The sequence below is a fragment of the Artemia franciscana genome, unplaced genomic scaffold, assembly GCF_032884065.1.
Source record: "Artemia franciscana unplaced genomic scaffold, ASM3288406v1 Scaffold_1158, whole genome shotgun sequence".
Classification (NCBI taxonomy): Eukaryota; Metazoa; Arthropoda; class Branchiopoda; order Anostraca; family Artemiidae; genus Artemia; species Artemia franciscana.
The window spans coordinates 100,402-125,008 of NW_027062750.1; the positions used below are offsets into that span (position 1 = coordinate 100,402).

The 24,607-nt window shown below is 37.3% G+C and overlaps 1 protein-coding gene across 2 annotated transcripts in view; it reads left to right on the top strand.

The window, feature by feature from the left end:
- Positions 1-325: 325 nt before the first annotated feature.
- Positions 326-24,607, top strand: part of LOC136042350 (uncharacterized) — a 30,336-nt gene continuing 6,054 nt past the window's right edge. The window contains exons 1-6 of one of the 2 annotated variants that reach the window (XM_065727317.1): positions 326-401; positions 2,730-2,810; positions 5,467-5,525; positions 17,476-17,577; positions 20,762-20,848; positions 23,079-23,165. In XM_065727317.1, coding sequence (XP_065583389.1) covers positions 342-401; positions 2,730-2,810; positions 5,467-5,525; positions 17,476-17,577; positions 20,762-20,848; positions 23,079-23,165 — 476 coding nt within the window. In that variant the 5' untranslated portion in view covers positions 326-341. Of the gene's footprint in view, positions 402-1,880; positions 2,108-2,729; positions 2,811-5,466; positions 5,526-17,475; positions 17,578-20,761; positions 20,849-23,078; positions 23,166-24,607 lie in introns of those variants that run through there. The other variant, XM_065727318.1, reaches the window with a different exon arrangement.

The following is a 24,607-nucleotide window of genomic DNA, read 5'->3' on the forward strand; positions in this document are numbered from 1 at the left end:
TTCAAATTTTTATATAGAAACTTGAAATCTCTACACTAGGGTTATCTGACACAGTGAATCCAGTGATGTAATTTCCATGAAGGGCAATTGATTTCTGGGGATATGCCCCCTTCCTTTTTCAAAAATCAGGCAAATTTATCAGGATTGTAAATGTTGTAATATAAAATTATTATAAACAAATTTTATATATTTGGAATTAAAATTGAAAAAAATCTTTCATTGTAGTAATTATTATAGAATTGTACATTTCACACACACAAACACACATAAATGAAAACTGGAGCCTGCCCTATATGAAACTAAAACCATCTATTTTTCAGGAATCACAGGAAGGCTCACCGATGTCAATCGTTAAAAGTACATCTCCTATGAGCATAGGTTCATTTTCTGGACATGAAGTGGTAAGGGTATTACTTTCCCAAACTTGCCAGTTTTGTGTATTTCTTGTTTGTTTGTTGGTGTTTTTTTCCTTGCCTGTAGTGCTGTTGTAAAGCTAATGTAAAATAAAAACCCAGTCAGTAAAATTGATAATATAAGGTAAAATAAATTGCTCCCTAGGAAATATTGGGGAAAATTACTGTTTTAGAATTGCCCTGTAACTAGAGAACCAGTTAAGCTTTTTGTTTATGATTTTTTCTGCTTTTAATAAACAATTTTAAGATTTTGGTTTTCCTAGACTTAAAAAGGCTATACCTCTCCTCTTTTTTGAAAACCAATAGGTAGAAATTTTCTTAACGTAAAGTAATTCAAGTTTAAAAAAAATTTAATTTACTTTGGGGCCCACTTTGGGAATTAACACTTGTTTTATTTATTGACGAGAAATGGGCTTTGATTTGCTTTAGGTCACAGATAAGGGCTAAATTGAGCCCAATCCCCTCTGACTTCAAATTTCTTTGAATTTATGACGTATGATAAAATTATGTAGAATTTTCTTTTACAATTGTCCTGTTTTTTGCCAGGAAAAAAAATCCTTCATGGATTCTAATTTTTTTAAATGATACACCCTCAGCAAGCACACTCTTTTATCAGAAGTGAGAAAAAAAAAGCCAAGCATGTCCCCTTCCATTTTGTTCTGTTTCAATCTTGGCAAGGGCGTTAAAATAAATGATTGTTTGTTTCGTCCTTTATTTACTGTAGTGGAGTTAGTTTTATTAAACGTCTCTGTGAGTTACCAATGATATTTGCAGCAGTTTTATAGTAAATCATGGTTGCAGCAGTAGATGCAATCAAGCAAGAAACAAACACGTACCACAGTAATAAAAATAATAGCCCAAAACTCCTAAAAATAGAGCCGGATTCTTACACAAAGTTAGTTACTAGAATAGCCTTGTCAAGAAACCTAACCCCTTTTTGAGATAGCCAAACGTCAATAAACTAAAATTTTACCGAATGTAATATGTTAATCTCTGCACAATATACCCTGCAATGTAAAATGTTAGAATGCTTCAAACAACACAAAATCTCACTATCAGCCAAGAGTCTAGCTGAACATACCTGTACACAGAGCTCAGAACTCAATGTATATCCTCTTATAATTTAACACGTAGTATCAAAAGATTTACTGCGAAAAATCTGAGCAGATTCAAGATAAATAAGAAAAAACCAATTCAGTAGCTCTATTCATCTCACAGTGTGAGTCAAAAGGAAAAGGGCTGAATAGTATCGAGTGGAAAACCCGCGTATGCAGAAAAAAAAACAAGAAGATGCTGAGGAGCAAATCAGGAATAAACAACGCTCTATTACAGTGCGCTCTATTTTTTAATTGAAAGCAAAATTCAAGATAGCAGGAATACAGAATGCTTTTTTAATAGGCTAATTTATTTAAAGAAAAAACATTACAACAATAGTTAAACTTTATATGTGATTAAAAAATATTTTGTAAACAAGACATTAAATCTGCGTAAAGAATAATAACGAATTTAACTAAGAAATTTTCTGGTTAAAAAAAAAACAATAAATATCCTTAAAATTCTATTTTTGAGATCAAAACGTAGATAAATTATGATGCCAAAAAAAATCGATTTTGACATAGATTTTTTAAAAAAAGACTGCTGTCTGAAACCTTAGGGCCTATATCCAGAAATAATTTACGTTTAGAAAAACTAAAGTAAAATAATTTACTTTTCTTTGAAAAACTTGTTTTTATGGAAAAAGTTTTTTTAATTAATTTTTGTTTGTTTTTTGTTGACATAATTCCCGTATTACTACTCAAAGTGCAGGTCTAAATGCAAAGATTTGCACTAGGCTTGCAATCTATGATCAACATAATTAGCAATACCAAAAATAATGAATAATATTAAATCACTAAATGCTAATGTAGGCTATAAATAATTTCTGAAAAGTTATTGCTTAATCTGGATTTACACTTTAATTGTCTTCTGGCAAAAAAAAAAAAAAACAGCACAAAATTCCAAACTTTTAAATAGAAACTTGAAATCCCTACACTAGGGTTATTTGACACACTGAATCCAGTGATGTAATTTCCATGAAGGGCAATTTATTTCTGGGGAATATACCCCCTACCTTTTTCAAAAATAAGGCAAATTTATCAGGATTGTAAATATTGATACATAAAATTATTATAAATTTTTTTTATATATTTGGAATTAGCATAAAAAAAATCTTTCAATGCAGTAATTATTATAGAATTGTACATTTCACACACACACAAACACTTAAATGAAAACTGGAGCCTGCCCCTTATGAAACTAAAACCATCTATTTTTCAGGAATCTCAGGAAGATTCACCGATGTCAAGTGCTAAAAATACATCTCCTATGAGCATAGGTTCATTTTCTGGACATGAAGTGGTAAGGGTATTACTTTCCCAAACTTGCCAGTTTTGTGTATTTCTTGTTTGTTTGTTGTTTTTTTTCCTTGCCTGTAGTGCTGTTGTAAAGCTAATGTAAAATAAAAACCCAGTCAGTAAAATTGGTAATATAAGGTAAAATAAATTGCTCCCTAGGAAATATTGGGGAAAATTACTGTTTTAGAATTGCCTTGTAACTAGAGAACCAGTTAAGCTTTTTGTTTTTGATTTTTTCTGCTTTTAATAAACAATTTTAAGATTTTGGTTTTCCTACACTTAAAAAGGCTATACCTCTCCTCTTTTTTGAAAACCAATAGGCAGAAATTTTCTTAACGTAAAGTAATTCAGGTTTAAAAAAATATAATTTACTTTGGGGTACATAAATTGAATTAACACTTGTTTTATTTATTGACGAGAAATGGGCTTTGATTTGCTTTAGGTCAAAGATAGGGGCTAAATTGAGCCCAATCCCGTCTGACTTCAAATTTCTTTGAATTTATGACGCATGATAAAATTATGTAGCATTTTCTTTTACAATTGTCCTGTTTTTTGCCAGGAAAAAAAATCCTTCATGGCTTCTAATTTTTTTAAATGATACACCCTCAACAAGCACACTCTTTTATCAGAAGTGAGAAAAAAAAGTAATAAAAAAATAGCCCAAAACTCCTAAGAATATTGCCGGATTCTTACACAAAGTACTTCATTAGAATCGTCTTGTCTAGAAACCTTTTGAAGGAAACTCACGGTTCCGTGGCTTGAACAACAAAGAAAATCTAATGGCTTGACAAGCCAGAAAAGTAGCTGCAGCCATGATATGCCATATTGAAAGCATTTTTTTTTCTGCAGCTAACAGGGCGATTGAACATCACAGAGAGCTGTTTAATGACTTTTTTTAAAGGAATTTATTACATATAGTGCTTTGTGTAATTAACAAAAAAAGATATTATCATATAATCAATTGTTTTCTAAAAACCGCATTTTCATGTTCAAGACCGTGGTTCAAATGATAACTGATGAATATTCAAAAGATTGCACCAGTTTTCCTCGGGTAATTTTTGCTTATCAAGTCTTTGGGGAATGGAGTCAACAGCTTAGGCTTGACCAGGTTTAAAAGAGCAGCTGAGGTGAGTTCAAGTAAGTCAAAGTACTTTTGTTACCACTTCCTGTCAATACCTCTGGTATAGAAATGTTCGAAGTATATGGTGATTTCAAGAACGCACAACCAGAGAAGTTGTTCTTGCTTGTCTCCTGGATCCCAGATACAAGCACTATTGCCAAAATAAAGAGGCACTCAGTAATACTAAGAGGTGACTACAAGAAAAAACTAATAGTTAAACATTGGAATTAACAAAACTAGACACAGCAAGTTTGATTGACTGCCTGTTTGATAACGTGCTTGCAATTTCTACAAGTGCTGAAGAAGAGTTTGCTGATAATATTGAATATTGAACCAAATCAAGGGTATTGATGAAGTATATGAAGATTTTGATTGTTTCCTGCTAGTGTGTTAACGGGTGTTTAAGGATATGTTGCAGGCCAAAGATGTGGTCATTGTAGCCCATGTCTGACCTGAATCCTGCATGGTTGGATCGCGTTGGGCTGTTTTTTACAGCTCTAAACTAGTTTTAAAGTATAAATGCGAACAGCTAGGCAGTAATAGAAATAAGAGATATGCTTTGGTAGTTTTCACAATCCGTTTATTCACCTTTTTAAAAGATAGGGTAAATGTGGAGGTCTTCCACTTATCGGGGATTTAATCATGGTCCCAAGCTTTTTGTGATCAAACTATGAAGCTCATCCGCCACCGGCTTGGGAAGAGCTTTTTGTAGCTCGACAGAAATACCATCTGTTTTTAGGTTTTTATTGATTTTCAGTACTTCAATCGCCTTGGTTACTACATTCTTGGAGAGTAGGTCTGTACATACGCTTTCACATGACTGTTAGTCGGGTTGGTTCTGGGCAGCTGTAGGTGGTTGATTTTGGTTATTAGTACCTCTTGGCCGCAGTAGCTCTTAGAAATGTACTCGCCATCTTTCGATATGGTCCTCACTGCTTGTGAGTATTTTCCCAGCTTTAGCCTGAAGCAAAGGAATCTTAGTTTGCTTCTTCCTCCCTCTATATTTTCCAAGTATCTGATAGGGTTTTTGAGCATCATTCCATGATGCAGGTCTTTTAATATCGACAGCAACGTTGGACCAATAGGTTTTGTCAGTTCTTGCTGATTTGTAACATTCTTGTTGCAGCACTTTTGTATGGGGGGGGGGGTCATATCTTTTGTTGGTCCCCCCTTTTGTCTTGGTAGAAAATTTGAGTGTTTTCTGAGATCCATTTCTTAGTTTTTTACTTAGCTGTTTGAAATGGATACAGTGCTAGTGAAAGAAACGTCAGTCAGTGTTGTATATAAATGACTGTAGTACCAACTTCATGGGTAACTACTTCGGGGGGAGGGGGAATTAGCCTATTGAAGAGGCTTTTTCGTCAAAAATGTCATTTTTTATTTTCCAAAATAAAACAAGACATTACATCTTGGAGGGGCCCAGAATATCTATATTCTTCTTTATGTTTTAGTATGGCCACTTGTATATAGATCTATGTTTACTTGATATTGTCATTTTGCTTTTTTAGTATTTCTAAAGGCTTTCCTGTTTTGTTTTTAGGAAAACCATTTTCCAAGTAATGATGTACCTGATGATGCTTATAGCCAGTGTAGACCAAGGTAATGCTATATAGCCTAGGCTTTATTTCAAAATTTTTTTCTTCTCAATTTGTGCCAAGGCTTATTTTCTGGTTTGAAGATAACGTACCACTTAACCAGCGAATATATTTTAAAATCGTGCCAGTAAAATTAGCTCCTTGGAATCTTTTTCCTATCGAAGGTCCTAATTTTTTTTATTTATGGTGCTAATTCTCGAGGGTACTAACTCTCTGATTATTTGATTATAAAATATTGATAGTACTGAAAGAATGTCACATCTTAAATTGATTTTTTTTAGATCAAATAAATGAACAAATTTCTGTCTTCTTTTGAACTAATGAACTAACTTCAGCAAGTATCTGTCTTCTTTTTATAACTCAGCCCTGTTTACAATTGATAATTTTCATGTAGGATCGGAACGGAATGTTCCGATCCATTGGTAAAGAAAACTAGTCTTTCTAGTCTCTAAAACAAACTGATTGAGGTATATCTCCCCTGTATGAATTTGCTGTGAAAAATTTCTGGATGCTTATTTTTCTCTCTACTTCAGTACGAAATCAAAATCTACCATTCAAAAGCAAAAACTTCATTCTAGAGCAGTGTCGTATCCAGTTTTTTTCGGCCTGGGTTTTACAAAATATTTTTTTTCGGGGGAAGAGGGGCTACAATAAAATGCATCAAAAATTTGTTTATCTTCAATTTATTATATTTTTAAGAGTCAAACCGACATGGGGGGATAGAGTGCCTCTATTTGTTTATTTTGTTTTTAATATTTCAACGAGAGCCAACAGCTCATATGGCACTTGTGACGAGGTTGGAACCTAAATTAGACTCGGTACTAGAGTTATCGATTTCATCGTCCTAGCACGTCAAGAAGCACCGAGCTTGCCAAAGCACTATGAATCACTTAAATCCCTCCAAAGAGATTGCATCCGGTCTGCTTATGTCAATCATGTATCTATAAGATGTGCTTATTCTTTAACATGCCAAAACACTAGAAATCCCCCCAACTCCCTCAAAGAGAGTGAATCTGGTCCGGTTATGTCAATCACGTATCTAGAACTTGTATTTATTCTTCCCATCAGGCTGAACAATAACTGAATCCATTGTCTATTCCAGCGATGCCCGTGCCTCTTGAAACCTCCCATTGGCTCCAGGTTGGCTCTAATTGCCGATAACCATTTTTTTCTACCCTCCTTGCTTCTCCTTTCAATGTGTAAGGGGTTGGCATTTCAAGCACTATTTGCTGAACGAGTCATCCGGTCGGCGTATGCCCGAACCACCGTAGTCGTCTCGCTTTGACAATATCTGAGACAAGGGGTATATTGCCACATCTTCTGATGACATTATTAGAGACGCGGTCAGAGAGACGCAGGCCAAGTATACAGCGCAGACACTTGTGGTGGAAGACGTTCAGGTCATTAGCTTCCACAGCTCCGAGGGGCTACGTTTCGCAACCATAAAGAAGTGCAGAGAGGACCAACGCGTTATATATCCGGAGCTTTTTTTGAAGGAAGATTTCATTTTGTAACCAGAGACACTTCCGCCGCTGCCCAGGCAGCGGAGATGTGGTTTTGTATTTCATTTAGAGTTTCACCCTTGGGATTTATTAGAGAACCTAGATATTTGAAATTTTGGACCTCCTCGATTGGGACACCATTTAAAGTGATCGGACTTTCATCTAGCTTAGAGGGGCCCATTGATTTTTTTTTTCGATTGGCTATTCTTTAGTCAGCCAATTAATTGCAACTAAATGATTTCCCTCTGACGTTTATACCGTCACCCTTCCATAAGAACATGTATGTCCCTAGGGCAGTGGCGCCATTTCAGAAAAACTTGGGGGGGGGGGCAAAAATCGATTTTGGGCCCCCATCCAACCTTAAAAATTTTAAAATTTTCGAACATGCCTTTAGGTACCGTGCTACCTTTGGGGTTCGCATTTTGCAGCTTATTTAGGGACCAAAAACAGTACCAAAATAGAACATTTACTGTATAAATCAGAAACTTACGTACAGTTACTTCAGCAATGGATATCTCCTTTGCTTCATTTTTACGAAGTCGTCGACAAGCTTCTCAAAATTGAGCTCCTTCACTGCAGCTTTCTCAGAGAATATAAGCAGCAAATGCGAAAGTCGCTCGTTTTCCATCGTTGTCCGGAGGTAGTCCTTCACAAACGTCAACACAGAGAAAAAACGTTCATTTGAGCACGTTGTGAGCGGGAGTGTGAGGACTACCCTGACGACCTTAAGAAGCTCAGAATAAGGTTCTTTCAATCCTCCGAGGCGTTCGAAGACATCTAAAGCGTTTGCCGGTTTCTGTGGAAGCTGCGACACAAATGCACGAGCTATTAAAGCTTGACACTTCAGCTGCATAGTATCGATTCCCGCCTGATCGAAGTATGTCGCGATCACAAGAAGTAAATCTGAGTCCATAAAATCTTTGGATTTAGGGTTAAGGCAACGTGTGGCTTCTAGCACTGGCAGCTGGACAGAAAAACGCTCTTCAAACTCATTTAACACTCTGTCCAAAACCTCGTAGAACTCTCTCCGCATTTTGTCTTCCGTTGTTGTGCTTTCGGAGTCAATGTTGTGCTTTCCAATTGTTGTTGTCGTCAAATAGTCTCTTAGTCTTCCGGATATCTTTTGAACTCGTTTTGATTTAACAGGTATGGCTGAAGAGAGAGCACTTGTTTCCGACAGATCAGCTCCGACATTAATGGCCATCTCTTTAGACTTGCCGTATAGGACACGAAAATACTCGTCATCACGCATTTTCCACAGTTCGTTCTTTGTTGCACTGATTAAAGTGAAAGCTTCTGAGATGACCAGATCTGCTGCCTGTAGTTGTTCAGAAAGAGGGTTTATCACTGCAAGAACTTCGTGAATGACATGCAAACTGAATATGAAGGGAAACGACTCTAGCTGGTTCTTAAGGCCCATAGCTTCTGCCACTGCCTCCCTGTCAGAAGATTCTTGAACTACTGACAGAACTGCGAGTATGCAGTCAAATCTAACCAGGATCTTAGCCACTGATCTATACCAGTACGACCAACGTGTCACTACTGTCCTTTCAAGCGTTAGCACAGGCACATTGGCAGTTTTCTGGGCTCCGACGAACAACTGGTATCGAGTGTTGCTGTTGGAGACGAAACTGTAAACTGCTTGCAAAACTGAAAATACTGATGAAATTCTTTGTATTTTCTGCATACAATCGCCAATGACAAGGTTAAGTCTATGGGAATGACAGTGTGTGTACACCGCTTTTGGTGCTTTTTCCCGGAGACGGGCCTGTACTCCTGAAAAGTGTCCGCTCATTACACTGGCCCCGTCATAGCACTGTCCAACACACTTTGACCAGTCAAGGCCGATACCCTTTATTTCGTTGTAAATGAAGTCGGCCAAACTCTCAGCGTCAACCTTGCGCATGTGGTAGCAACCTATGGCCCTTTCTTTGATTTTCAGGGCATGAACATAGCGCACTAAGATCGCGAGTTGTTCCTTTTTAGAGAGGTCTTTTGTCTCGTCAGCAAGAACGGCAAAATATTTTGCTTCTCTGACTTCTTTCGCGATAGAACTTTTGATTTAATTTCCTATGACCTCAATGTAGTCGTTTTGGTACTCGTGTGACATGTAATGGCTATAGGCCTTACGAGAGTTTTTCATCAAGTCCGGGTTGATTTCTGTTAAAAGATGTACTGTCTCTACGAAATTCCCTTGATTGGCACTAGACTCCCCTTCATCCTGGCCACGAAACGCAAGACCTTGCCGTCCAAGTAATGCTGTAGTTTTTAGTAGAGCTTTTACGTACTGTCTATTCTCTAGTATTTCCTTTTCGCGTTCTTTGGAGAGGCATGACGCAACAGATTCGGCCGCCTCCATCTCAATAGCTTTAAACTGAGTCAAAGTAATGGTACATGCTTTGTGTCGGTCGCTGTTTTCGTGCTGCCGTATCAGTTCAGAAATGTCTTTCCACTTTCTAAATCCTACGTCAATGAATGCTCTAGCTCCATACCTTTCGCCTGATCTTAGCGAGGATCCACTGAAATGTTGGCAATTGAAACAGAACACCGAGTCCTGTTCTTTCGAATATTCGAGCCATGGGTATGCCAAGAAATAGGAGCTGTTAAATTTTCGTGTGCGATTCCCGATGGTAGTGGCGGGATAGTCAGTCAAAACTGGTTGGCAGGGGTTTTCATACGGGTTCACGGACAAATCGGTACTGATTGTTCTGGAAGCCAATTCCTCCATTTGTGATTCGCGCAGGTTTGTCTCCTCAGAAATGTGTCTCACGTCCAGGGTCTGCTCGTTTGTCGGTAAAACTTCGGTTGCCGATGGGTTGTCCCTTGACGTCCCAGCATCACTATCCTACAGAGTAATCAAGTTTTAATTAAAAACAAATTAAAAGTGATGTCCCAGTTACTTCTTTTACCAGTACTTCACCGATAGTTATATTTCTAGTTTACTAAATACTCGACAAAATTTGCAACTTGGATGTGTCCTCTTGTAAATTATTAAGTTTCATCCAGATGGGATAGGTATTCGAAGTATCAAAGAATAGGTCGCTGAGTATTCTTTTTTTATGGCACTTGCCCTTCGGGCAAGTTCCATATAGCGATCGCAATTTCTGTCCGTCCGTCGGTCTGTCCAGGTTTTGCTAGTTCGGGCACTTCCACATACGCTAGGACGATGAAACTTGGCAGGCATATCAGGGACCCCAAATGATTAAGTTGGAAATAGTCACTTTCCCGAGCTGAGCATCGTGGGGGGAGTGGAGGGAGGGGGAATCCGGAATCTTGAGGTATTTGCAACTTTTGAACGGGTAATCGGATCTTAATGAAACTTGATATTTAGAACTCGTGTCTCAGACATCCCACTTCAAATCCGGACCGGATGCGGTGACTTTCGGGGGAGTTAGAGGGGGGGGACCGGAAATATTGGGAAACGCTTATAGACTGGAGGGATCGGGGTGAAACTTGGTCGGAAGAAGAGTCATAAGTCCTAGATACGTCATTAACATAACTGGACCGGATCCGGGCACTGTGGGGGACTTGGGGGGGGGGGGGTCTGGATTTCATATGAGCTCTTAGCTCTTGTTCATAGTGAGTTTACACATAAACTATTATTTTTATGATTATGCTAGTTTTAACATTTAGTCCTTTTATATTAGTCCTATAGGTACTTTTTGGCATTTAGGCGTCATTATTGCCCAAATTATTATAATGATAAGTAGGTTGAAAGGCTAATTGAAATTGGGTTAGTATAATAATATTTTGCTCTTGTATGTAGTCTAAGCTATTTATTTGACTAGATCTTCTAATGCTTTATTTCCATTTTTGAGACAGTTAGAAATCTACATTTTATTGGATCAAAGCCGTTACATGTGATTTTTGATGCTTGCCGTACATCGCGTAATTTGAGCTAAAACGATGAATCATGGAATGAATCTTTGACTCTGTTTACTTCACAGTATTTAGTTGAGGGTATTAGCGTTTTTGTCGAACAACTTTTTTAATATAAACTACAGAAATCACCCTTAGTTAATTATTATCTTCAAGGAACAGCTCTATTCCATTGGCAATAAAAGAGGAGATAAAAGAATCAAATAAAAGAATCAAAAGGAGATTAATCAAATAAAATAAAAGAGGAGATTAATTCAATACGGAATGTTTGAAAAGGCCATTCTGGCAATTTTACATATGCTGAGAACTCAAATGTGGGTTATGCTGAGAGCTCTTATTTAAAATTCAGACAAGATCTGTTGACATTGGGGGGTGGTGGAGGGGGAAACCGGAAATCTTGGAAAACGCTTAGAGTGGAGAAATTGGGATGAAACTTAGTGAGTAGAATAAACAAATGTTGTAGATACGTGATTGACGTAACCGTAATGGATCCGCTCTCTTTGGAGAAGTTAGGGGGTGGGATTCAGTGCTTTGGCGAGTTTGGTGCTTCTGGACGTGCTAGGACGATGAAAATTAGTGGGCGTGTCAGGGTGCTGCATAAATTGACTTGATAAAGTCGTTTTCTAGATTAGACCATCTGGGGGGCTAAAGGGAGAGGAAAAGTAAGAAAAAAATTAGGTATTTATAACTTACGAGTGGGTGATCGGATCTTAATCAATTTTGATATTTAGAAGGGCCTCGTGACTCACAGCTTTTATTTTAAATCCCAACCGGCATTAAGCCTCTGATTTTCTTTTTAAATCAATCTATTGATTCTTAGAATTTTGCTAGAGCTCATACCAAAGTGAACAGATCCGTTCCAATTATGTCAATCACGTATCTATAGCTTGTGCTTATTATTCCCATCAAGTTTCATCGTGATCCCCCCACACTAAGCGTTTTCAAAGTTTTTAGACCCCCCCCAATTCCACCCCACTTTAATGACTCTGGATCCGGTCAGAACTTAAAGTAAGAGATCCGATTTAGGAGGTCCTTCTAAATATGAAATTTCATTAAGATCCGATTCCTCCATCGTAAGTTAAAAATACCTAATTTTGTCTAATTTTTCAGAATTAACCCTCCCCCACCCAACTCCCCCAAATAGAGCAGATCCGTTCCGTTTATGTAAATCATGTATCTAGGACAACTGCTTATTTTTTCCACCAAGTTTCATACTGATCCCTCCACTCTAAGCGTTTTCCAAGATTTTAGGTCCCCCCTCCAACTCCCCCAAATGTCACCAAATCCGATCCAGATTTAAGATAACAGCTCTGAGACATGATATCCTTCTAAATATCAAATTTCATTAAGATTCGACCACCCGTTGGTGAGTTAGAAATACTTCATTTCTTCTATTTCTTCCGATTTGACCGCCCCCCCCCCCCCACTCCCCCCAGATGGTCGAATCAGGGAAACAATTTTTATTTTAATCTGGTCCATACGCCTGCCGAATTTCTTCGTCTTAGCTTACCTAGAAATGCCTAAAGTAGCAAAACCGGGACCGACAGACCAACAGAATTTGCGATCGCTATATGTCACTTGGTAGATATCAAGTGCCATAAGAACTAGGACGTGAATTGTACATAATTAACATAGAAAACAACACAAAATTTAGAGAATCAATTAGTTCGTGGTAACGAACTTCAAGTAAAAAGCGACGCGGCTCAATAGTAACCGAAACTCTAAAACACGGAATTTTGATACCTATAGATGCATCAAAAGAATCAGATTTGTACGCTAATTTCAAATATATAAGTTGTATCAAATTCAGTTTTACCCATCAAAAGTTACGAGCCTGAGAAAATTTGTCTTATGTCCGAAAAAAGGGAAAACACCCCCCCCCCTGAAAGTAATATAACCTTAACAAAAATCTCACCATTTAATTCAGCGCATCACTGAACTTTACTGCAGGAGTTTCAAGATCCTATCTGCTAAAATGAGGAATTTTGGATTTTTTTGCCAGAAGAAAGATCAAGGACGCGTGTTATTTTTTTTCCAGGGGTGATCGTATTGACCCAGTTGTCCTAGAATATCGCAAGAGGGCTCATTCAAAGGTAAATTAAAAGTCCTAGCGCCCTTTTTCAAATGACCAAAAATTTGGAGAGCAACTAGGCCCCATCCCACCCTCTTTTTACCCTAAGTCACTTGATCAAAATTTTGAAACAGCCATTTTGTTTAATATATTTGAAAAATCTAATAAAATATGTCTTTAAAGATGTCTTAATTGTCCAAAGTCTCTGGGGGAAGGTGTTCAATTTGTGGACTTTGCCCTTTTTTATAAATAATATAGGTAATTGCGAAGTATACAGACGTTTTCAGTTTTTTTTCTGGTGGTGGGGCAGCTCGAGCAGAGGAGGTTATGTAGGAGGATTTTCCATGGAGAAACTTTTCATAGGGGAGCTGAATTTTCGATCAAGGGGGCACTGGATTTCCAAGGATTATTAAAAAAAGAATAAGAAATTAAATGAAAAAAAAAGTTTCTTCAACTCAAAGTAAGGAGCAGGATTGAAACTTAAAACGAAAAGAAATTATTACATATGAGAAGGTTCACCCTTTCGTCAATACCTCGCTCTTTACGCTAAAGTTTTTTTTTTAGTACTTTCAAAAGAGATATTTATTCTAATCAAACGGCCTTTGAGATTCAGGAGTCATTCTTAAAGAATTGGAACCAAATTTGAACAGCGCAAAGAGCGAGTATTGACAAGGGGGTGAACCCCTTCATATACTTAAAAATTGCTATCCGTTTTGAGCTTTAATGTTTCTTCTTACATTCAGTTGAAAAAACTTGTCTTTTTTATTTCATTCAATTAAGTCCAATGTGCTATTCAATTTTATGTTTTGTAGGTTTTTATAGGTTTTATAGGTTTCTGTGATACACTTCTTTATTTATTTTTTTTGTTTATGTAGGATTACCTTGCAAAGCTATCATTCCCTTGATTCTATATTTTAACCTAGAATCAATAAACACAAAACATGATGCACGAGTACTGCTGTCGGGTGATTAAACACTTTTTGAAGCAAGGTAAACTGAAGCTAGCCATAGTAATTCATGCGGACGAAAACTTATTAGGTTTGAAATTTCTTATCTTTGTCGCTTTTTGTTCTATCTTTCCTCTTCAAAAGAAGAAACTCAACAAAATTTGTCTGAGCATTATCTTATAAACAGTTCTTGGTAACGAGCTGTAAGTAAGGAGCGACCCGGCTCAATAGTAACCGAAACTCTAAAAAACGGAATTTGATACCAATAGATATGTCAAAAGAACTAAACTTTTATGCTGATTTTAAATACATTTTGTTAAGTTTAGTCTTACCCTTCAAAGGCTACAAGCCTGAGAAATGTGCCTGATTTTCAAAAAATGGCTGAAACACCCTTAGAACTCATATAATCATAATAAAATCATACCATCAGATTCAGCGTATTAAGAGAACCCTATTGTAGAGGCTCCAAGCTCCTATCTGCAAAAATGTGGAATTTTGTACTTCATATTAGAAGAAAGATTACGGATGCGTGTTTATTTATTTATTTTTTTTGCCCAGGGGTGATCATATCGAACCAGTGGGCCAAGACATCGGGAGAGGGCTTATTCTAACGGAAATTCAAAGTTCTAGTGCCCTTTTTAAGTTACTAAAAAAATTGGAGGGCAACTAGGCCCCCTCCCACGCCATTTTTCCCCAAATTCCCCTGACCAAAAATCTGAGATAGCTATTTTGTTCAACATCGTTGAAAGGCCTAATAATAATGTCTTTGGAGATAACATGAAACCCTAAAGCTCTTGGGAAAAGGTCTTCAAGTTAAAAAACGTGACCATTGTTTACATATAGTATTTCTTATTCGGAAGCATGCATACATTTCTAGGGTGGGAAGGGGAGGACGATTTTTTTGGCTGGGGGACTTAGCTCGGGGAGAATTTTCCATGGAAAATGAATTTTCTAGGGGATGAACTTTTCAGGGGACATTGTGTACTGGAAAAATTTTCCAGAATTCCTATACAAAATTTCTTTATATATCTTGCTTTCTATTTACTGGCTCAATTTCACGCTTGGAAGTGTTAAGGGTAATTGTCCCAGTAAATTTTAACCAGGATTGTATTGTTCAGAGGATGTTTCCAAGGGGGATTTCTCCGTGAAGGTGAAGCCAGATTTCCTGACTTTATTTAAAAAATGATCAGAAATTAAATAGAAAAACAAGTTTTTTCAACTGAAATTAAGGAGCATTATTAAAACTTAAAAATAACAAGAATTATTACATATACGATGGGGGTTGCCTCCTCCTCAACACTGCGCTCTTTATCCTAAAGTTTAAATTTTGTCCACATCTTTAAAAACGACTCCTCAAACACAAAGGGCGTTTTATTAAAACAGTAAGTAACTTTTTTACAAATGCTGAAAAACTTTAGCATGAAGAGCGGGGTGTAGAGGAGGGGGAAGACCCCCTCCTCTATGGGGGCACTGTGGGGGACTTGGGGGGGGGGTCCGGATTTCTGGCAATTCCCCGGGATCGTTACTTCCTGATGCAATAGGACGATAAAACTTGGCAGGCATATCAGGGACTCGAACAGACTAACTTAAGATTAGTCGTTTCCCCGATCCGACCATCGTGGGGGGAGTGGAGGGATGGGAATCCGGAAACTAGTGGCATGCATAACTTTTAAACGGGTGATCGGATTTCAATGAAAATTGGCAAGTGGAAAGAAATATCGTCTCAGATGTTCCATGTCAAGTCTGGATCTGATCCGATATTTGTGGGGGGGGGTGGAGGCGCCCACCGAGAAACTCGTGAAATACTTGTAGTCGAGGGATTGGATAGGGTACGCTCCGATTCCAGTCGAACTTGATGGACGGGAACCGGAGATGTCAAAGATGTGACTTTTATTTTTTCAAGTCGTGTTCGGCCACAGTAGGGGGCCGGGAAAATGTGTGGCTCGCATATGGGTCAAATGAGTGCAGCGATTTAAATGAGACTTGGAATGTAAAGTAAGCATATGCCCTAGATGACAAATTTTACTGTCCGAACCAGATCCGACCACGGTCGGGGAGGGGGGGGATTCATTGAAAAATGCTGAGATTCGAGTGAAACTTGATAGGTGGTGAGACAAGATGCTCTAGATGATCCGTTCACGAGTGTCCGAGCCAAATTCGGCCGCGAAAGGGGCAGCTGGAAGGAGGTACCGGAAACCGTGTTGCACGTCTAGGGATTAAACGAATAGGTTTATTGTGCTGAAACTTGGAAGTTACAACAGTCATCTGCTCCAGATGATCCGAGGCGATGCCAGAAATGCACCGACTTGAGTGAAACTGCATATTCTATTTCTAGCTCCGAACCGCATTTTTGGGGTGGCGGTTGTGGTTTGTGACGGGCTCATTTCCTTTGTTGTACTGCCTACTCGTAACAAGTGCCATATGAGCTCGTAGCTCTTGTTCTGGTTCGTTCAGTAAGATTGGTCGACGAAACAAAATTTAAAATGTGGTAGATTTACTTACAGTCGGTTTGAAAAACGAAGCCAATCGTCGTTGCATCTTTATTTCTTCTTCTTTCCTTTGGGCTTTTATTTTCCTTTTTTTTGCACCACTCGCACTGGATGAACTCATGTTTCAATAATCCGATTTGAACTTGAACACAACTCAACACTGTTTCACGGTTCTTTATTTGATGAAGGGTAACGAGAAACTAAATACAAAACTGGAATGACACCCTGGTCTGGATACCCTCTTTTCCAGATGTTAGCCTACACATAAACGTGCCGACTAACGGGATTCATTAATCACTGGAGAGACTTCAATGTCACAGAAGTACTCCGAGCCCAGAAAGGACTTAACAAACCCGTGCCAAAAGGGTGACCATAAATTAATTAGGGAGAACAGCAAAAACAGGATACTTTCTTGAAATGGAATAATCGTCGAGTATCTTGAATTTGCTATTTAGTAATAATTCACAGTAGAAATACGGTAAAAAAAAGAGAAAAAAGTAGAACAAGGACGAATAAACAAAGAATTACGTGGTTGAAATTGGGCCCCTCCAGAAATCAGGAGGGCCAGGCCCCCCTGCCTCCCCCCCAAATGGCGCCACTGCCCTAGGGTATAACTTACAATACTTGTCCCCAGACCTTGGGGGGTTGTTCTGCCTCCGGACTTTTTCTTAGTTGATCTGTGAACTATTTTTAACAAAACGGTTACATCAGAATTTTTATCGGGTGAATTTAGGTGAAAAGGATGTGGTTGGGAGGGATAATTTTCCTTAGATTAATTTTGACTCTTAAAAAGGAAAATAGAACTAGATATTTCCAATCGAATGAGCCCCTCTGAAGATTATATGAGCACCCCTTCTATAGGAAGTGCCTCTGGGAAAAAGAAGAAATCATTGGAGAAAGTAGATTTTTTTGTTTCCAATATTCCATAAAAATATTCCCTGATAGGAAGGGGGGGGGGTTATTAACGTTCTCTCGTCATTTGTGGAATGAGACAGGTCAAATATGAGGTAATATATACTTTAACGCCAACAATTCTGATGTTTTATTTTTAGTTACTCTTTTTTAGGACAAATCTTGGTCCATCTTTTCAAGAATTAGTGATGCCCATAGATGTGATGCCCATATGTTCTGCCATGTCTGACATGAATCTTGACGGAGTTGACCTAATGTAAGGATAAAGATCTACTGCTGCTGCTGAAAATGCCCTTAGGTCGTCAGAACACTGCAACCAAGGGGGTATAGTGGGTGGAATTATACTATGGAGTTCTATAATATATATATATATATATATATATATATATATATATATATATATATATATATATATATATATATATATATATATATATATATATATATATATATATATATATATATATATATATAAACCCCCTCCGAGCCCAAGATGCCCCCCTGCAATTTTTTGGGTCTTTCTTTTAATGACCTTGGTGTATTTCAGCCCTTTCATATTAACCGTAAATACTTTAAATGAGTTTTTGTATCCAAAATGGTTTGATGAGTTTAAAAATTCTGTTAGCACATGGCCGGCTAACTTTTTTGAAAATGAGGATGACCTTATCTCTGTATCAAAAATTCCCCCAAATAGTAGATTAACACAGCTTATTACAGGTCGTAGTAGATTGCTTTATTTTTTAAATAGGATCGGGAAAGCTGACTCTCAATTGTGCTTGTGCGGTCTAATGGAAACATGTAGTCATCTTCTAGTTGATTGCCCTGTTTATTGTAGAGCACGTTTAGTAATGGAGTTCGAATTAAGTGAATATGAAATAAGTGTGCCGTTTCCTTTATCGCTGATAATTAGAAATAATAGAGTTCGAACTAGTGTAAATAGATTTTTATCCCGCACGAAGAGACTTGACTTTTAGTTAGTGTTTATGTTTTGCTTTAGATAGTGTGTACTCTTTTTCCCTTTTTATTTCTTTTTTTTTGTTTCTGTGAAATGCCTGTTTTTGGTTTAATCACGATCTTACTTATACAAGCAAAAATATGAAATAAAGCGTATATGCGCAATATATGCAGCTATTAACCATTGCGAAATTTTAATATACCCATATGAAAGTCTGAATATTAGTTTAGAAAGTATAAAAAGTTAAAATATAGTTTAGGACAAATAGTGTCCTTAAATCTATTTATTAATTGACCTGTACTAGATATTTACCTGTGACACTTGCAAATAGCTTGGCCAAGTTTGTTTTTCAATAAAAATTATATTATTTATTTAGAATATATATAATATTATTTAGAATATATATATATATATATATATATATATATATATATATATATATATATATATATATATATATATATATATATATATATATATATATATAATACCCCCTCTGATACCTAAATTGGCATCCCTTCTAGAGAAACCTTATATGCCCCTGGGGCATTTTTTACAACGCTTATCCCTAGGTTTTTGGGGGCTGTGTTATCATTGAAGTTCTGGTTATATGACCTAAATGATTATATAAAAAATTTGAATGGACGATTTGTGGAAAAGACTGTTGGTGGAGGAGGGGGACTAGTTACCATCAGATTACTTTTTACCCTTGAAAAGGGAACTAGAAGTTCAATTTCTAATCATTTGATATCCCCTCGAAGTTCTTACGTCTACTCTTTCCATAGAAACCTTAAATGGTCACGGGGCATAAGATACAGTCTTTACTCTAGGCTCTGGGAGGGGTTGTGTTGACCTCGATGTTTTGTCATGTACTAACATATATATGTATATATATCTATCTATATTCACAGATGGAACACAGGGACACGACTACAATGGTGCGTAACTAATATGGCGCGTAACGACTTATGCGCGCAGGGGGGCTTGGGGGGGTTGTGCGAAGCGCTCACACCAACTAGGTGTTGGGGCGCGAAGCCCCCTCTGATACATAAATGGTCATCCCTTCTATAGAAACCTTATATGCCCTTGGGGCATATTTTACAACGCTTACCCCTGAGTTTTGGGGGGCTGTGTCATCATTGGAGTCTTGTTATATGACCTAAATGGCTATACAAAAAAATTGAATGGTCGATTTGGGGAAAAGACTGTTGGTGGGGGAGGGGGACTAGTTGCCATTGGATCACTTTTTACTCTTAAAAAGGGAACTAGAACTTCAATTTCTAATCATTTGATTCCCCCTCGAAGTTCCTACGACTATCCTTTCCATAGAAACGTTATATGTTCACGGGGCATAATTACAATCTTTACCTTGGGCTCTGGGAGGGATTGTGTTGACCTCAAAGTTTTGTCATGTGATCGTTGGGCTTTTTCAAGCCTACTGTCCATCTCAAAATTTTGATTGGGTGCATTTGGCGAAAAGAGGAAGTATAAGGGGCTCGACGCTCTCTGATCACATTTGACTCCTAAAAAGATAACTAAAACTTCCAGTTATCAATCAAATGGGTGGTCTCTAAAGTTTATGTGACCACCTCTTACATTAAAATATCATATTCCCCCGAGGTGTAACTTAAAATACATGCCCCCAGGATCTTGGTGTTTTGATTACCCCAGAGTTTTTTGCCTGATTTCTGAACTGTCTAACAAAATGGCTGTCTAAAAATCTTTATTGAATGGGTTTGTCCTATCTCTTACCCTCCTATGTCTTACCCTCCTATCTCTTTTGACTCTTAAAAAGGCAACTAGAAATTTAGATTTTCAGTCATATTATCTCCCTCTGAAGTTTATAGAAGCAGCCATCCATAAGAACATATATGCCCCTAGGGTATAACTTACAATGCTTGTCCCCAGGCCTTGGGGGGGTTGTTCCTATTCTGGAGTTTTTCTTAGTTTATCTAGGAACTATTTTTAACAAAAAAGTTATCTTAAATTTTCTTTTGGATGGATTTGGGTGGAAAGCTTTTGGTGGGGAGGGGTAATTTTCCTTAAATTAGTTTTGAGTTTTTAAAAGGGAACTAGAACTTGAGGTTTGCAATCAAATGAGCCCCTCTGAAGTTTAAACCACCACACCTTCCATAGGAAGTGCCTCTGGGATAACAGAAGAAATTATTGGAGCCTTTGGAAAATATGTTTTTTGCTTCCAATATTCTATAAAGATATTCCACGATATTGAAGGGGTTTTTACAAAATGTGTAAGCTTTGGAAGAGCCAATCTTAACACAAATTTTTCATAAAAACCATCGAGAAACCAAGATTCTCTATTGGAGCTCTCCCTTCCTCTGTTTCTGTTATTGATTTATTATATTTTATCTAATACCTATTTATTAAAGTGTTTGATTTTAATTCGTATTTTCTCGTCATTCGCAGAATAAAACAGGCCAAAAATGAAAAACATTCCGATGTTCTATTTTTAGTTGTTCTTTTTTAGGACAGATCCAGTATCCTTGGAAGATACAAGGAATGATGCTGCGTCAGGACCAATTCCTGACGAAGAAGAAGAAGAAGATGATCCAGGGTAAGTAGGCTTTTTGTGGTTTCTACTGTGAAAAGGAACCTGAACTTCCTAAAAAAAACAAAAAACATTTTAATCTTTGGAAAGCCATAATGCTAAACGAAAGACACCAAAGTCCGAAAAAACGTATGATAAACCCAGCCAAAATCACGGCAGCACTTTTGGACCCGTGGGAAAGTGCCGCTTTTTTGCTTCGGTAAATTTATCTATTTGTCACTCAAAGAAGATATATTGGCTCTGGGGCCGGGTAACTGCCGCATATATTTAATAATTATTGATTTTAGTCCATCTTCAGTTTGAAAGTGGTGAATGCCTGCTTGCCTGCTAGAACGGAGCTTTCCACTCAAAAGCAGAAACATAGTTTTATGAAACGAAAGCTAGGCTGCACAACTTCAGATGCTCCTCTCTGACATAGGCTAAATAAATCCACTTCACTTCTCACACCATAGGCTCTGGCTCGTGGACAAGCAAAAACCATCCATGGGGCCGGGTAACTGCCGCATATATTTAACACTTATCGATTTTAGTCCATCTTCAGTTTGAAAGTGGTGAATGCCTGCTTGCCTGCTAGAACGGAGCTTTCACTCGAAAGCAGAAACATGGTTTGATGAAACAAAAGCTTGGCTGAACAACTTTTTATTTCTTAAAGTGCTTAGAATATATATTTTTAATTAGAATATATATTTTATTATTTAGAATATATGTATATATATATATATATATATATATATATATATATATATATATATATATATATATATATATATATATATATATATAGACATATAATAAGCCCCCTCTGATACATAAATGGTCATCCCTTCTATAGAAACCTTAGGGGCATTTTTTACAACGCTTACCCTTGAGTTTTTGGTGGCTGTGTCATCATTGGAGTTCTTTTTACATGACCTAAATGGCTATATAAAAAATTGAATGGACGATTTTGGGAAAAGACTGTTGGTGGGGGAGGGGGACTAGTTGGCATCGGATCACTTTTTACTCTTAAAAGGGAACTAGAATTTCAATTTCTAATCATTTAATTCCCCCTCGAAGTTCCTACGACTACCCTTTCCATAGAAACCATAAATGTTCACGGGGCATAATTTACAATCTTTACCTTGGGCTCTGGGAGGGATTGTGTTGACCTCAAAGTTTTGTCATGTGATCGTTGGGCTTTTTCAAGCCTACTGTCCATCTCAAAATTTTGATTGGATGCATTTGGCGAAAAGAGGAAGTATAAGGGGCTCGACGCTCTCTGATCACATTTGACTCCTAAAAAGATAACTAAAACTTCCAGTTATCAATCAAATGGGTGGTCTCTAAAGTTTATGTGACCACCTCTTACATTAAAATATCATATTCCCCCGAGGTGTAACTTAAAATACATGCCCCCAGGATCTTGGTGTTTTGATTAACCCAGAGTTTTTTGCCTGATTTCTGAACTGTCTAACAAAATGGCTGTCTAAAAATCTTTATTGAATGGGTTTGTCCTATCTCTTACCCTCCTATGTCTTACCCTCCTATCTCTTTTGACTCTTAAAAAGGCAACTAGAAATTTAGATTTTCAGTCATATTATCTCCCTCTGAAGTTTATAGAAGCAGCCATCCATAAGAACATATATGCCCCTAGGGTATAACTTACAATGCTTGTCCCCAGGCCTTGGGGGGTTGTTCCTATTCTGGAGTTTTTCTTAGTTTATCTAGGAACTATTTTTAACAAAAAAGTTATCTTAAATTTTCTTTTGGATGGATTTGGGTGGAAAGCTTTTGGTGGGGAGGGGTAATTTTCCTTAAATTAGCTTTGAGTTTTTAAAAGGGAACTAGAACTTGAGGTTTGCAATCAAATGAGCCCCTCTGAAGTTTAAACCACCACACCTTCCATAGGAAGTGCCTCTGGGATAACAGAAGAAATTATTGGAGCCTTTGGAAAATATGTTTTTTGCTTCCAATATTCTATAAAGATATTCCACGATATTGAAGGGGTTTTTACAAAATGTGTAAGCTTTGGAAGAGCCAATCTTAACACAAATTTTTCATAAAAACCATCGAGAAACCAAGATTCTCTATTGGAGCTCTCCCTTCCTCTGTTTCTGTTATTGATTTATTATATTTTATCCAATACCTATTTATTAAAGTGTTTGATTTTAATTCGTATTTTCTCGTCATTCGCAGAATAAAACAGGCCAAAAATGAAAAACATTCCGATGTTCTATTTTTAGTTGTTCTTTTTTAGGACAGATCGAGTATCCTTGGAAGATACAAGGAATGATGCTGCGTCAGGACCAATTCCTGACGAAGAAGAAGAAGAAGATGATCTAGGGTAAGTAGGCTTTTTTTGGTTTCTACTGTGAAAAGGAACCTGAACTTCCTAAAAAAACAAAAAACATTTTAATCTTTGGAAAGCCATAATGCTAAACGAAAGACACCAAAGTCCGAAAAAACGTATGATAAACCCAGCCAAAATCACGGCAGCACTTTTGGACCCGTGGGAAAGTGCCGCTTTTTTGCTTCGGTAAATTTATCTATTTGTCACTCAAAGAAGATATATTGGCTCTGGGGCCGGGTAACTGCCGCATACATTTAACAATTATTGATTTTAGTCCATCTTCAGTTTGAAAGTGGTGAATGCCTGCTTGCCTGCTAGAACGGAGCTTTCCACTCAAAAGCAGAAACATGGTTTTATGAAACGAAAGCTAGGCTGCACAACTTCAGATGCTCCTCTCTGACATAGGCTAAATAACTCCACTTCACTTCGCACACCATAGGCTCTGGCTCGTGGACAAGCAAAAACCATCCTTTGTGGCCCCAGGCAAGAGTTCTGCAGAGCTTTCCAAAATGTAATGCCATATTCATCAATCTGGCCTGATGTTCATACTTTCCGTAAAAACCGCACAGGCTAGATCCTTGCCAGTTTCCAGGAATAAGCCGACATCGGCGGAATAGAAAAAAAACGAGACAAAACCAAAGTCTTGCAACACAAATACACATTGGATGAATCCTAGACAAAAAATGTTTTCTCTATCTCTTTTGACACTTAAAAAGAACTTTTGATTTGCAATCACCCTTTCATAAGAACAAATATAAGAGTTCCAAGTGTTAAAAATAAGAAAATATATACATATATATATTGTTTCACTAAGCACTAATGTGTTAACTGAGCCATAGAGAGAGAATATATTTTTTTAAACAATATAAAAAGAAAAAAAATTGCCAAAAAGGATTATTACTTGTGCGGCCATTCTCAAAACTACAAAACGCATCACTCATCGATGGATTCTCATAAAAAAACAGCAAAAAAGAATCACCACTTGAGACCCTGTACTATGAATTAATCTAATGTAACAACCTGGCAGCTTTTAAATTCCTTAAATAATAACTCTGAAATAACTTTCGGAATAGCTCTGAAATTATTCCGACCAGTTTCTCTTTTCCTTATTCTTAGTTATAATATTAGAAAATTGCTTCAAGGCAAGGAAATTAATTCTTGGAACAGAAATATATACAGTTTTTTTTAACGGTTGTGGATACCTCTAAATTGATGATGAATGCATATTTCATCAGCTGTTTCGTTGAATAAAAAACAAGAGTTCGTTCATAATCTACGCGGTTTCAAAAATTTTGAGGGTCTCATTGTTTATTCTTGTGGTGTACACTGGAAAGATCAATAATGTTTGCTCAATATCAAGCTGAGACTTGATTCAATGCAAAAAACAAGCGGACCCCCCACCCCCTCCTACAACTAAACTCTTAGCAGAAAGACTG